General features: G+C 40.3%; 2 protein-coding genes across 4 annotated transcripts in view; one reads left to right on the top strand and one right to left on the bottom strand.

The window, feature by feature from the left end:
* The window catches only part of PWWP2A (PWWP domain containing 2A), a 28,821-nt gene extending 18,673 nt beyond the window's left edge, over window positions 1-10,148 (top strand). For both annotated transcript variants that reach the window (XM_053376444.1, XM_053376443.1), the window contains exon 3: window positions 7,801-10,148. In XM_053376444.1, the coding sequence (XP_053232419.1) occupies window positions 7,801-7,814 (14 nt within the window). In that variant the 3' untranslated portion in view covers window positions 7,815-10,148. The remainder of the gene's footprint in view (window positions 1-7,800) is intronic.
* A 971-nt stretch (window positions 10,149-11,119) lies between these two features.
* Window positions 11,120-13,467, bottom strand: part of TTC1 (tetratricopeptide repeat domain 1) — a 169,839-nt gene continuing 167,491 nt past the window's right edge. For both annotated transcript variants that reach the window (XM_053376437.1, XM_053376435.1), the window contains exons 7-8: window positions 13,397-13,451; window positions 11,120-11,690 (exon numbers count right to left, since the gene is read on the bottom strand). In XM_053376437.1, the coding sequence (XP_053232412.1) occupies window positions 11,554-11,690; window positions 13,397-13,451 (192 nt within the window). In that variant the 3' untranslated portion in view covers window positions 11,120-11,553. The remainder of the gene's footprint in view (window positions 11,691-13,396; window positions 13,452-13,467) is intronic.

Here is a 13,467-nt window from a genome sequence, read left to right as displayed (position 1 = left end):
AAATCATGCTTTTTACAATACCATGGAACAGTTTACTCAGGCCATAGTTTGCAATCGGGCATGCCATACATGACATTAAGTGTTGAGTAGAAATTACTCTCACTTTAAATTTAATTACTGCTTTTCTCTGCTTGCCTTGATGAGAAATCTTCTCTTTGCTTCCCTTTTGAAAATAGTTGTTTGATTTTTTTTATCTCTTTCATTTTGGAGTTCCTTAGTGACATTTTGATGTCACAGGCAATGACTTAATGTCGTCCATTTCTGTGCAGAGTCTTAATGCAGTTTGATTTTTCAGTTCAAAGCATGGAGATGTCATGATATAATCCATTTGCTGCAAGGCATTCAAGAGACTTCGGTTGTTGTTATCCAGGCTTGGAGGCAAAAGCAGTTGTTCAAGAGGCACTAAACTACAAAGCAAATATTGGCTTAGATTCCAGAGTCCTGCTGCCTGAGCAGGAAGCACTTCTAGTGCTGTGGGAGTGCATTTGCTGACTCATCCATCTGCACTTTCCTGTGTCCTTCTCCAAAATAAATGACTTGGGATTACTGAACCCACCAGTATAGGTTTTTTGGGGGAAGGTGAGGGGTGGATGATGAGGGTTTGATGGAAATTGGTGACACACCCAGCCTACATGAGCAGGATGTTTGTATCCAAGCTGTTGAATTTTGGACAGAATACACAAATTGTTTGTCAAACTTTAGGCAAAGGTTTTCACCAAACACCTAGGTTTCGTATATTTTCTTTCAAGTAGTTTATTATTCCACTTCAACCAGCTGTCTCTTCAGTGAAAGACACCGAGAATGCCCTGGTGCATGTAGCTAACCCTGAGTTGCCTTAAAACTAAACAGAATACTTCATTTAAAATCATTGTGAATTGCATCCAATTAAACAATTGCATGCACAGAACTTCTGCAAGCATAACAAAACTCTCCCCTCCAGATGGTCTCTGAAGGGTTGAGGGGAACTCCAGAGCAAATTTGGTAGATGCACAGGAGTAGTCCTAGGGAGGTAAGGGAAATTAGGTAAGCACAATAATTTAGTTGAATACATCCCTGTTGGTTAATAATAATAATAATAATAATAATAATAATAATAATATACCCCCCTATACCCGGGGGTCTCAGGGCATTACTTTCAATGCTTCATACCTCAAAGGAAAACGATGGTATAAATTTTATCCTGTCGTGGAATGAAATTGGTGAAAGAACAGATGACTTATTTCCACAAGCAAAACAATTCCAAATAAAAAGCTAGTAAACCGTCATGCCTTACTAACATGTTCTACCTAATCTGTTTCCATTGTTATAGCCCTGCACAAGTTGTGTGCTCTCATTTCCATGGTAATCAAATACACCGACCTGTGTTGAACTGCAGTTAGGATTTCAGAATGGCTGTCGTGATAATTTTGCTTTAGAAAATGTATTCTTTGTAGCAAGAGTAGTCTTAGAATAGCCATGACCCTCTTTCTTGCATAAAAGGAAATGCCTCTTTAAGATAGGACTTGCCACTTGTAATTTTTAATAAGTGCAGTGTTAGTCTGTCGTTGCAAAAACAGCAGTCTTGAAGGTGCTACAAATGCATTATGTCAAAAGCTTTCCTGGGCAAAAGTTCCAAGTTCACAAAGGTTTTTGCTATAATGAAATGTTAGTCTTAATTGCTGACACCTTTTTCAGTCTTATCTATGTTGTATTGTGTTGCTGCAGCACATCTTAGCACTATTCAGATCTAGCACTATTAGTAGCATGTGCTAAGGTCTAAGTAAATGATTCTTTCTGCATGACCAGCACAGGAAATTCAGAATGAACAGTTAAAATGAGATGCAAACATGGAACATAGGTACATGCCCCAGTGGATTGCATCCAGTGAATCTGCCCACAGAAACATTTTAACAAGGACCGAGTAGCATGTTATTTTATCATCCTTCTAGTATGCATTACTCTGTTCTGAGACAAGTCCCCCTGCAGTATGGTAATGAGCCAAGTGCATGTGTTTGAGAGAGATGGGCAGTACTTTAAATGATATATCATAGTTTCAAGGAAGTGAGAAATCTCTGCTACTTCCAAGCTCATAAGGCAGTGAAAAGAATGTTCTGCATTGCAAAATAATCTACATCAGCCTTGGCTGTGCTGGCTGGGGCTAATGGGAGTTGTAGTCCAAAACATCTGGGGGGGGGAGGTAGCAGGTTGAGGAAGGCTAGGCTACAGGCAGGTGGGCAAGAAGTCACTAGGCAAAAAATATTTACCGTATGTAGCACAGGAAGGGTTGCTGCAGCTGTTTGAGCTGAATTCACACATGCTCCTCCACTGGTGACTTAGGGCAGAATCTAACCTCACAACAGGACTCTTCCTCTCTTGTACCAGAAGGGTCCTTGGCCCTCCTGCACACATTTCAGCTTGTCAATATCCTTAAATTGTGGTGCCCAGAACTGGACACAGTACTCCAGGTATGGTATGGTCTGGCCAAGGCAGAATAGGGTGGCACTATAACTTCCTTGATTGGGACACTTCCCTCCTGGTGACAGCCTACAATAGCATAAGCTTCTTTCTTTCTTTTGCATCTTATGCACTACTAAGATCCCTAGATCCTTTTCTACGTGTACTACTGGCAATCCAGGTATTCCCCATCTTCTATTTGTTCAGGTGGTTCTTCTAGCCTAAGTGTAGAACCTTACATTTGTCCCTATTGAAATTCATTTTATTAGCTTTGGCTCAGCTCTGCAATCTGTTTAGGTCATCTTGAATCCCAATTCTGTCATCAGTGGCACTGGCTACTCCTGCCAGTTTGATGTCACCTACAAACTTCCCCCTAATCTCCATCCTTGAGACTGGGTGCTCTGTCCATCACATAGAGGGATCCTGCAGGAGGCTGAAATGTGTGTTTGTTGCACAGAGCACTGCATCCCTCAGGGGTCTTGAAGAATACATCATTCTCTGCCCATACATCCCATCCACCACTAGTCCATGGTAAGCAAATTCCAAAGATAGATGCTGATAGTATATTTTGCTAGTGTTCACGTCTTGCATATTGATTTCATGGGCTGGTTCATACCTCAGCTTTTATTCAGTGTAGTTAAATATTACTGTATCAGAATTGATATGGCTTATTTGCTCACAAAGACTCTTCAGGTGATACATTTACTGAATTGCAAAGCAGGCGCTGTGTAATATGAAAACATCCATTTTGCTTGGTTTCAGTTTATAACTTTATACGTGGAGATTACAGAGATGATGAAAAAAACAATGTCCGTCAAATCGAACAATAATAAGGAGGACTAGACTTGCAACACTAGTTAGAAAAATTAAAATCAGATATGTTTTCCCTATGTGGTTTTTGGTTTTCAAGTTTCATGGTGCTTTGACATCAGACTTGAAAAACGTTTCCTTTTATATTCAAGGGTATTGTGTACAGCAGTGATAAGAGTAACATGGAAAGCAATTGTAATAAATATATTTTAAGATTTAAATTTGTAGCTTTAAAAGAAATTAATAAAAGTATTAAAAATACTTTAAAATGTATTTTCAAAAAATAGATAAAAACCACTGTTCAAAAGAAGAAAGCACCAGAGATTTACATATATTTTCATAGCTGCTTTCAATGCAAATGTTTATAAGAAAGTAGTTGTAAGTATCTTGCCTGCGTGTCCTTCTAGGCATCCTCAATGTATAGCTAGCTATGCAGGGTGAAAGCTAGCCTCACTTTGCAGCAGGGATGGGAAACATAGCCTTCCCAGTGCTGCAGGACTCCCATTGACCATTGGTTATGCTGACCAGAGCTGATGTGAGTTGAGAGGACCACAACCGTTGGAGGGCCACAGGTTCCCCATCTCTGTTCTGCAGCTTATTTTCTCAAACCCATCAACTTTGTATTATCAGATAATTACAGACCTAATGGATTCCGTTTGGTTCATCCTTCCCTTTTCGTTCTGGAACTCAAGTTCTGGTGACTTTGATATGCTTTTGGCCTGTGGATTCTTTTATTAATTCCCACATGTCCACACCCTTCCTCTAGTTTTCCATTTTTCTTTTCCAGCTGACACTTAACATTCCTTGGCTACTGAGCATGCTCAAACCTCATTATGTTGTTTGTTTTTACACCATGTGTGCGTTTAAAAGATTTTCTGTACTTTTGGAAACCTCGGCATTTCCCCCAAGCACGTCAATCAATACCTCCTCATTTGTCAGTGGTTCTGTTTTGGCTGCAGCTCTGTCAGCACTCATCACATGAGTTGGCTCTTAGAGGGAGTGATAAACAAATGGTGAAATAAGTGGTCAATAAATGCTAGGACTCAAAGAGCTACCTGGTAGGATTTTCAAGAGCTCATGCCCAGTGGGATTTTCAGCTTTCATTGTTTCAACAGTAGCTTCCCGTGCCATATTAAATTGCTCTGAAAGGTAAGTTGAAATGCTGTTTGGCCATGCAACATGGGATGACAGGGAGCTGCTATTCAAGAGAAACCATTCTCACCTGCCCTTGATCTGCTGAAACAGCTGTCACTTATTGGATAATGGGTATAATTCAGCAGAAATATGTTGCACGGCCAAGTCCTATGGAAAACAATTAATTACAGTTAATGCCACATAGACTTCAATAAGATTTAGTTGTGACTAACATTTGCTGGGTTGTGCCAGGCATTATAATTAAGCTATGTTTTTTCTATCTTCACGAACTGGATCTTCTGACATCTTTCTTGTTACTTTTCACCAAATAAAAATGTCTAAAGATCCAGTCACTGAGTTGGATCATGTTAGCTCTGTTTCTTACCAAAGGACTGTTAGCTGATATTCTTGATGTTTTCCTGTTGCTTTTTGGATATCCATGGGTCTGTTTTGTATCGTGAACAAGAAAACCCCAAGTAGGGGAAGTGAGTAATTGGTTGTACATTTGTTTCTTGTAAGGGAAGTTTGCTGACAGGATTATAAATACGTTCCGTGTAACTTCTTAAACTAAGGCAGCAGTCCTGTACCCACTTTCCTCAGAACAAGCCCCATTGAATTCAGTGGAATATACTTATGAGTAGACCTGTATGCTGTTAAACATACACAAGAACAAGAAAGTTTTAGCTCCTTTTGCCTTTTGAAAATATTCCCAGTTTGGGAGCTTCATGGGTGAACTATAGTTTGAGGCTGGGAAATTTAAACTGTCAAATGGGATTCCTTTCAGTCAGTCACAACTGAGCTCCTTAAAAGATGGTGTTGGTATCCATGAATCGAATGGTAGATAGTATCAGTACAGTGGTGCCTCGCAAGACGAAATTAATCCGTTCAGTGAGGCTCTTCGTATAGCGGTTTTTTTGTCTTGCGAAGCAAGCCTATTGACACCTTAGCAGATTAGAGCTATTAGCGGTTTAGCGGCTTTTAGCGGCTTATCAGCTTATCTGATCAGCTGATAAGCGGCTTAGCTGCTTAGAAAAGGGGGGGAGGGGGAAAAACCTGCAGGAACTCGCAAGACATTTTCGTCTTGTGAAGCAAGCCCATAGGGAAATTCGTTTTGCGAAGCGCCTCCCAAACGGAAAACCCTTTCGTCTAGCGGGTTTTCCGTCTTGCGAGGCGTTCGTCTTGCGGGGCACCACTGTACAAGAAACCCCAAAGGTGGGTACTAAAAATTGTGATTGGATGCCCCGAACCGTCTACTCATTGCTCATCAGCATCCTGTCATTTCACCACTATTTGCTGTGGAGGGTATCTTGCTGGATTCTTAGGTATATTGTCTTATGGGCTGGTCTTCTAACACCCTCTGTGTTTGCAGCCTAGGTTTTCCTCATTTTCATGGCTTCAGTCCCTTGGAGCTGTGGTGCTTCCAGAAGGTACGAAGAACCTCTGCCTGAATTTGTGATACTTCATGTCATTCGGAGCTCTACTCTTGGTTCCACACCTGATCCCTGAGCCTGACCTCCTTTTGCAGGGGGCAAGACCGAGTGCATAAAAAGTATAGGAGTCCTTGAGTCTGTGGCTAATGGGGAGCAAAGTAAACAGTTGTTTTTCCCACATTGAGCAGCATGGTGGTGGCATGCATGCAGTGATAACAGCTGCTGAAGGATCCCTAGAATATACTGTCTTTGCTCTTGACAGTTCCCTGCATGGAGTGCTCATGCCCATTGTCCCCCCAAGATAAGATTCTCAGGAACCTGCCTTTCAGTTGTTTGTTTCCAGCCCACCCTTCCTTGGCTGATAGTGGTGTTGTAGCTTGGTAGCTCATTAGCTGTGGCTCACTGAATGCAGCGTGTTATGGGAATCTTCTCTTTATGTTGCACAAGTCCAAGGCACAGGTCTCCGTGGTTTTTCTAGAATTATTATTATTATTATTATTATTATTATTATTATTATTATTATACCATCATATACTTGCAGATCTAAGGGTGGTTCACAGAATAAAATCAGAATATAAAACCACAAAATACATAATCAAAATGAAAACAACAACCCAATAACCCGTCCCAACACATTTTAAAAGAGCAAAGGGCTACTAATAGCCCTGTTCCAAGACTTAGGATGGGGCACCTCAGGAGCGATAGTGTTATAGGGACAACATGGAAACATTCCAAGCAGTTTCTGGCACAAGTAATTAAAAATATAAGTCTGTTAGAGATGGTGTTTTCCTAGCACGTTTGTGGTCTGCAGTAGCTTTCCTCTTTTCTGAGCTCTTCATTTGAGCAGTTTGATACTGGGAATACTGGATTTGGTCCCAAGACTCACAGATGGGAGTTCTGCTCAAGCAGCAGCTTCCCAGCTCCTTTCTCCACAAATCCTCAAAAATCTGTTCCTGAGTGGTAGAAGGATGGGAGATGGAGAGCATGTGCATGTAACAGAAAGTGCAAGTCTCAAATACAGGGGAAATGGAAATGCCTTTCCATCACACAAGCCCCCTGTGGGACCCAACCCAGTTTGGTTCATGGGCAGTGGCCAACATTTTCTCCCATCCGTGTTGCCCTAGCCCTGCTTTCTCTGCTGTTAGAAATGATTGGGTGGGGTTGTCCCTATATAACATGATTGTGCTTACCTGTCTTGTGCTAACGTCTGATCCTTCCCATAGAGATGGGTTAGTGGAAGAGGCCTCTGCTGAGTAAGCAAATGCTGCTGTCCATTTAATGTTAGCTTCTATCCTTGTCCACCCCATCAGCATTTTGTCCTCTGCCCTGCCTGGAGCAAAATTCTCCCAAAGCACTGTATTTTCAAGTCATTGAGTTGTATCCAGCTAAAGCTAAGCTATATGTACAGTAGACCCACTGAACTCAATAGACACGAGTCCTATGCAGAGAACATCCACTGAGATGAATGAATGCACCCCTTTGTCTTCCTTTCCCCTACCTCCTGCTTGTGTCATTTGAAGATGTTAGCTCTACTCACTACTTGTGGCCTTTAGGTAGAGAGAGTTGGAGTAGGCGGCATTTGGGTATACTTTTAAACTGTGGCAGTAATAAACCTGACAAACATCAGCTGGTGTAGCATATGGTTAAGAGACTGTTGTGTATGCATGAGGAAGTCAGATGTGCCATGAATTCACAAGGTGGTCTTGGATAAGGCAGACCCTAGTATGCATTATGGGGATAATAGTAACCAACATTACAAGGTTCTTGGAAGGATGATGTTGAAAATAATTGATATACTGTTTCGGGCTTGCTGCGTGTTAACCATCACATTTATCTGTATGGGCTTGCTAAGACTTTCTCCTCAACTACTTATTTTCCCCATTAAAGATTATGTCTGATTAAAAAAAAAAACCCCATATTAACTGTTCTAAAGTCTTTTAAGGGCAATTATGCATTCACTGCTAACTCAGAATTCTTTCCCTCTCCTTTTCAGCACAGAGACATTAATCGCCTGCTGTATTTATGGAACCTCCCTACACTGCCATGAAGAAGGTCAGCTGGCCAGGCATGATATACAACTGAAATCTAGATTGCAGTGTATACTGGGAGAGAACTTTTTACAAAAACCACCACACCCCTTTTCCAGGGCATCTGTACTTACTGTAAATTTACTTTGGAATTTGAAGTGTTAGAAATATTTTATAAACTTTTTTTGCAATAAATAAGGCATGAGCCAAGGAGCCTGTTCAAGATGAACTTGCAAGGAACCACTTGAATTACTAGTATGAAGAATCACAAAGTGTACTCTTACTCTTCAAATGTGATAGTCTGAATAGGCCCTAGCAGTGGAGTCAAGACCTCTGGAAAGTTGGCTGTAAACTTCGGAACATTTACTTTTGTTCTTACTGTGTGTTATTTCACATCTTAACAAACTTTAGTATTTGGTGCAGGTGTTAGCAGAGCTGTAACCTATTTCTGGAAGCACGTCCACATTCAGCTGTGGTGTTAAGTACTGACAGTCCTATTTGGAGGCAAAGGTTTCCCCTAGAGATGGTGGTAAGGGCAGCGACAGTGAACTCCATGTAATTCTTGAATAATTATGGCAAATCTTTGCTGTTGTGGGAAATGTTTCTTTGATGGCCACGAAGATCATTCTGTAAAATGCAGGAATCACTGACAATACACAAATGTCTGTGTCCTTGTGATTCTATAATGTGATTCACCCTAAAGGACAGCTACAGCTAAGATAGGGTAGTAACTGGTATCCAAAGTCATGTTTCCTTTCTAATGAAGGAACATATTGCACATTAAATTAGTCCTGACTTGGTTGTGACTAACTTATTCATAACAGCCCGCTGTTAGATTGGGGTTTTAGCATTTCTAAAGTTAGTTGGTTTACAAGCCCTCTCCAATAAAACAAGTCTTAACTCATATCTGCAGGACTTGAGTATTTAACTGCCAGATGGTTCCACATTTCAATGGAATTCAACCTAGTTTTCCACAGGATTGCACTCACTATTAAAATCTGCTTTTCATATTACCCAGGTATAAAACCTTAACTTGCATTTAGTTTATTAACAGCAGATCAGGATTCCCCAGGAAGGTTGATGGGTTAATAAACACAAGTCAAAACGAATGCACAATCTGATGAAGTACAAATATCAAGTTCTTTTTAAACTATGACAATGCCATCTACACAAGAGTTAAGTCTTGTATGGCATTAAGGTAACCATCTACAGATTAACAAAATATCTCTCTTTTCCAAAGTTACCCATACCAGCAAATACAAGCTGAAGTCTTGGCTTCATAATTTCCATGCATGTTGTAATTATACAAGATTTTCCCTTGGCTTTGACAGATTTATATTTTTAAATAGCATTCTAAACATGGGAAAGATGTATGAGTTAGTATATTACAATGCAATTCTATATTAAATATTTACTAAAAATGTCTGTGAAAACATTTAAAATTTTATTTATAAAAACAGTTCATAGCACCTTTTAAAGAGGTTCAACTGTACCAGTTTTCTTAAGAAATTAGAGAGGATGTTTAAAGGACAACAAACAATTGCTCTGCAGTAGTCTTTCTACAATAGTCAAAGCAAAAGAGAAATAAAGTATACTCTACAATTTTCCAGCAAGATTAGAAGCTTATTTGGGCAAGGTAAAAAGGCACTGCAGCGAGTCAGTGCAGTGTAGTTAGACAAAAATAAGCATCCTTTTTATTTAAAAGCAGGGTTGGGTGACTTCACGGGAGAAGGTGCACATACCTTAGGAGGTAACCATGGCACAAAATGATAGTTTTGACTCAGGAAAATGGTGTTGGCTGTACAAATAAGGGTACATATCTGGATTGATGATGGGTGGAGCCAGTAGTGCCTGCATAGACATCTTACTTTTAGCCTGTGCTCCTATTCCTTCTCCTTCAAGAGCACAACCGCTGCCCATTTACATCCATAACACTGTACGAAGTGGTAGAACTACAGGTTTATGGGCAAAATAAAGACAGCCAGGTTGGAAAATGGACAAAATGGCTAGTTGGTACTTACTCATGAAGAATTGAGAAACTACAGCCACCTTGTTTTTCACTTTGAAATGATTGTCAGGGATAAATTGTAGTGGTAGAAGTAATGTATTGCTTTTCACCCTTTTGCTTTAGTTGCTTAATATTTAAGCTTTGCTCCATGTTACCTTTTTTGTCTGTTTGCTATGTCACTACGCCTCCTTCATTTGGTAGACTTGAATGAGGAAAAACGATTCAACTTTTAAGGGTCACTTGAAATTAATTGTTCAAGAATGTTGTGTACCATCTATTCAATAAAGCCTTGATTTTTTTCCTGCACTTTTAAAAAAGATAAACAAGCAGTCGGTTTCTGCCTCTTCCTCTGGTTGCTTATTTGACAGTAAAAGGCTAATTAATATGCTCAAGCTGCAATCCTAGACATAACTATGCCTTCTGTGTAATCACACATAGGATTGCAGGTTGATAAACAGCTAACACTGCAATCCTATGTGTGATTACAATGTTTCTGTTGCTAGCACAAAGGACTGGGCCTTCATTTTGGTGTCCCCTGCTTCTGGAATGTTCCTCTACAGCCAGCGCTAACTTTTCAGCACTAAATGAAGAATTTGTGTTTTTTAAATTATCATGGTGTTTATATCTGCTTTATTTCGAATATAGATTTTTAATATGTTTAGTTAACTACCTTGAAAACTCTTGTGAAAGGTGGGTGGAACATTCTGAAATAAAAACAGAACACACACTTGTGCTGCAGGATAATTCCAACCGAATAGGCTACAAGGTTTCTTCCTCCCCCTTGCAGCAGGCTCATTCTGTACCAGGTTTGCAAATCTGCTACTTCATTAGCAGCTGTAATACTGCCAACAGCTGAACTGTTGTTTATGTTATGGAGAATTAAGTATAGAGCTTCTTTGCCTGCCTTAGGAGCTCGGACATGATTATCTCAAAGTGGTGCTGGGATACGAACAAGCTGTAGAAAATGGTATTGTAAGTACAGCAGATGCACAGTCAAGAACTTGTGCCAGCATTTTTTGTATTGATATTGCCACAGGTTGTTATAGTTTGCCAACTGCCTCTGTCACTGCCCCCTCCAAAAACAAACAAACAAAACCCCCAAGCACTAAATGGATAGAATTATCAAGTCCTTGATTCATTTAGAGATAAACACCAACACAATTGCAGCTTTTGATAGCTGCAATTACACCCAGGCTATTTTATACAGTATACTACATTTATAGGAAAAGCATTCATATGTTCCTTTGAATAAGAAGGCAACAGAATGCAGACCACAATACCATCAATGCTTTATTACACTTAGCAAAAGTGTCCTCGCTGAATAGAAAGGGATCAGCCCTCTCATTCACGCACATAGGCTGCAAACTCCATGAACACACAAAATGGTTGTACTTTAGTTACAGGTATGGGAACACTGGATTCTTCTATTTAGCAAAGCCAAACACTCCTCCCCCTTCATCACAAGGGAGGATAAAGAGTGCCCAAATAAAGTGCATCTAAGATGGCAGTGGACGTCAGACCACTTCACTCTATTCACCCACACCTGTAAAAAGTACCTTATAGAAGAGAAATGCATGAGACTATGTTCAAATCTTCATATTTAGATAAAGATGTTAGGCCTTAAAAGTTTTAATTCACCCTCTTTCTGCATTCATTGAAACACCACAATTCCAATGCCACACTTTTTTACCAGGAGTGGGTTGGGCTCATGTTATCGGTTGTTGTTATTTGGATTTTGAACAAAGTTGATAGAGTACGAGCCAGTTGAGGAATCCTGTTTCACCTGGAAGTTCTCTGTTGATAGGCCAAAAGGGCGCAGAACCAAGTTGCCAAGATCTTTCAGTTTGCCTGCAATACACACACAAAAAGAAATGTACTCCCCAACATGTACAAGGTCAGTAATGAAGCAATGTTCCTTGCTGCTTGAACACTCCACAATGAATTGGCTGCAAGCATTCCATTGTTCAAGAGTGCTAACACAGGAGTGATTATGTTCTGTACAGCACCTGCCTCATGACACTTAAGCAACAGTAGATGGTCTGTCATTTGGAAAGATGGGCTCCACATGCTTGAAACCTTGTTTAGTCCTCTGTCACAAGTTACCTACATTAGTGTTAAGCACTGTGCCTATTCAAAGCTTATCTAGTGTGCATGTATGATCATTTTGTCTCCAAAAGTAATTAATCTTTGAGAACAGTGTTTTCCTTATAGCTAATAAAGTAACTTTCAAACTTGCTAAGAAGTTGTAGTAACCCTAAAAAAAAAGTGCTGAAACCAAATGGTTCTTAGGCAGAAGTTACAGAGCAAGTAATAAAAACTCAAAACCTAAATAAAGCCTGCCTGAAGACCATGAACTATCAACATGAAACAAAACACATGGGTAAGAGATAAGAAGGCACATAAAAGTTTGTATAAACTGAACACACTGGCCCGGGACCAGAGGCTTAAGAACTGGTTCAAATGAACAGCTCTTGTAGATGCAACTTTTGAAGAAGCAGCACAAAACATTTTCCTTCTGTCATATTCAAATGCCTAAAACTGCTAAAACTGAAAGAGTAGTTGTATGGCATTTTGAGGTTCAATATTATGTTCAGAAACTTGCTGCCTTTCAACTGCTGTGCTACAGATAGTGAAGCAAATGTTAGCCATGGCAGTTGAAATGTAGGAGAGACTAATTCATATTTCTGTTTGCTTTGCCTTTCATTCTAATAAGCATTATCATCTACACCCTACTGCCTCTGATCAGAATTTTAGATTATAAATCGACATAATTTCAAACTGAGCATGCAGCATAGTGTGTAAACATTGGTGTTGAGGCACAGCATCTTACTAAAAAGGAGATTGTGACCAGAACCACATGACCAATCAGGTCAGACTCCTGGGGACAGGTATTCTTCACTGACTGCCCTTTCTTCTCGCCAGCACAAGAGGGAAGGGAGATTCTGCACTCAGTATTCTGCTCAGCTACAAGTGTCTGGCAGAAATGAACCTGTCAACTGTTTCTCTGATTCTGGATGGTGGTCACTGTGCAATCCAGAGGGATACTCTCTAATATGAATCTATTGGGAGTTTGCCTCTCAGAATGCGTCTCCCACACACACCCATTACCCACAACCTGCATACCTACTGCGACATTCATGAGCAGCTGCCACTGCTTCCCCTGTTGGGCTCAAGAAGGCCCAGTGCAGACACTCCCATCCCAAAAATCAGGGGGGGGGAGGGGAATGATCCACACATACTACAACATCCATAGATGTCTAGATCAGAACAAATATATCTGATTGCCCATTTTCAACAACAGTTGTCAAATCAGCAGCTTAAAAGTAACGTTCAATAAGCCTTGATGTTTGTGGAGTTGGGATGGTCTGAGATGGGGCATCAGTGTTGTGAAAAATGAGGATCTCTGAAACCCAGAAATTTCAGGGGTAAGTCTGTCCTAGAGTAGTAAGAGAAGTCATTAATTTGTCTGCAGGGATGGTTGTGTAAGAAATTCATGTTTTATACCAATGTATGGAAGCTACCACACAACCAAGCTGGATACCAGTGCCACTTACCCAGCATCTCTTCCTTAAGCTTCTCATTGCGTTCTTCTATTTGTCTTGGCAATCGCTAAGAAAAACAAACA

This window comes from Podarcis raffonei, chromosome 2 (assembly GCF_027172205.1).
Source record: "Podarcis raffonei isolate rPodRaf1 chromosome 2, rPodRaf1.pri, whole genome shotgun sequence".
Taxonomy (NCBI): Eukaryota; Metazoa; Chordata; class Lepidosauria; order Squamata; family Lacertidae; genus Podarcis; species Podarcis raffonei.
Note: the sequence above shows the minus strand (reverse complement) of the source record. Positions and strands in the feature narration are given on the sequence as shown.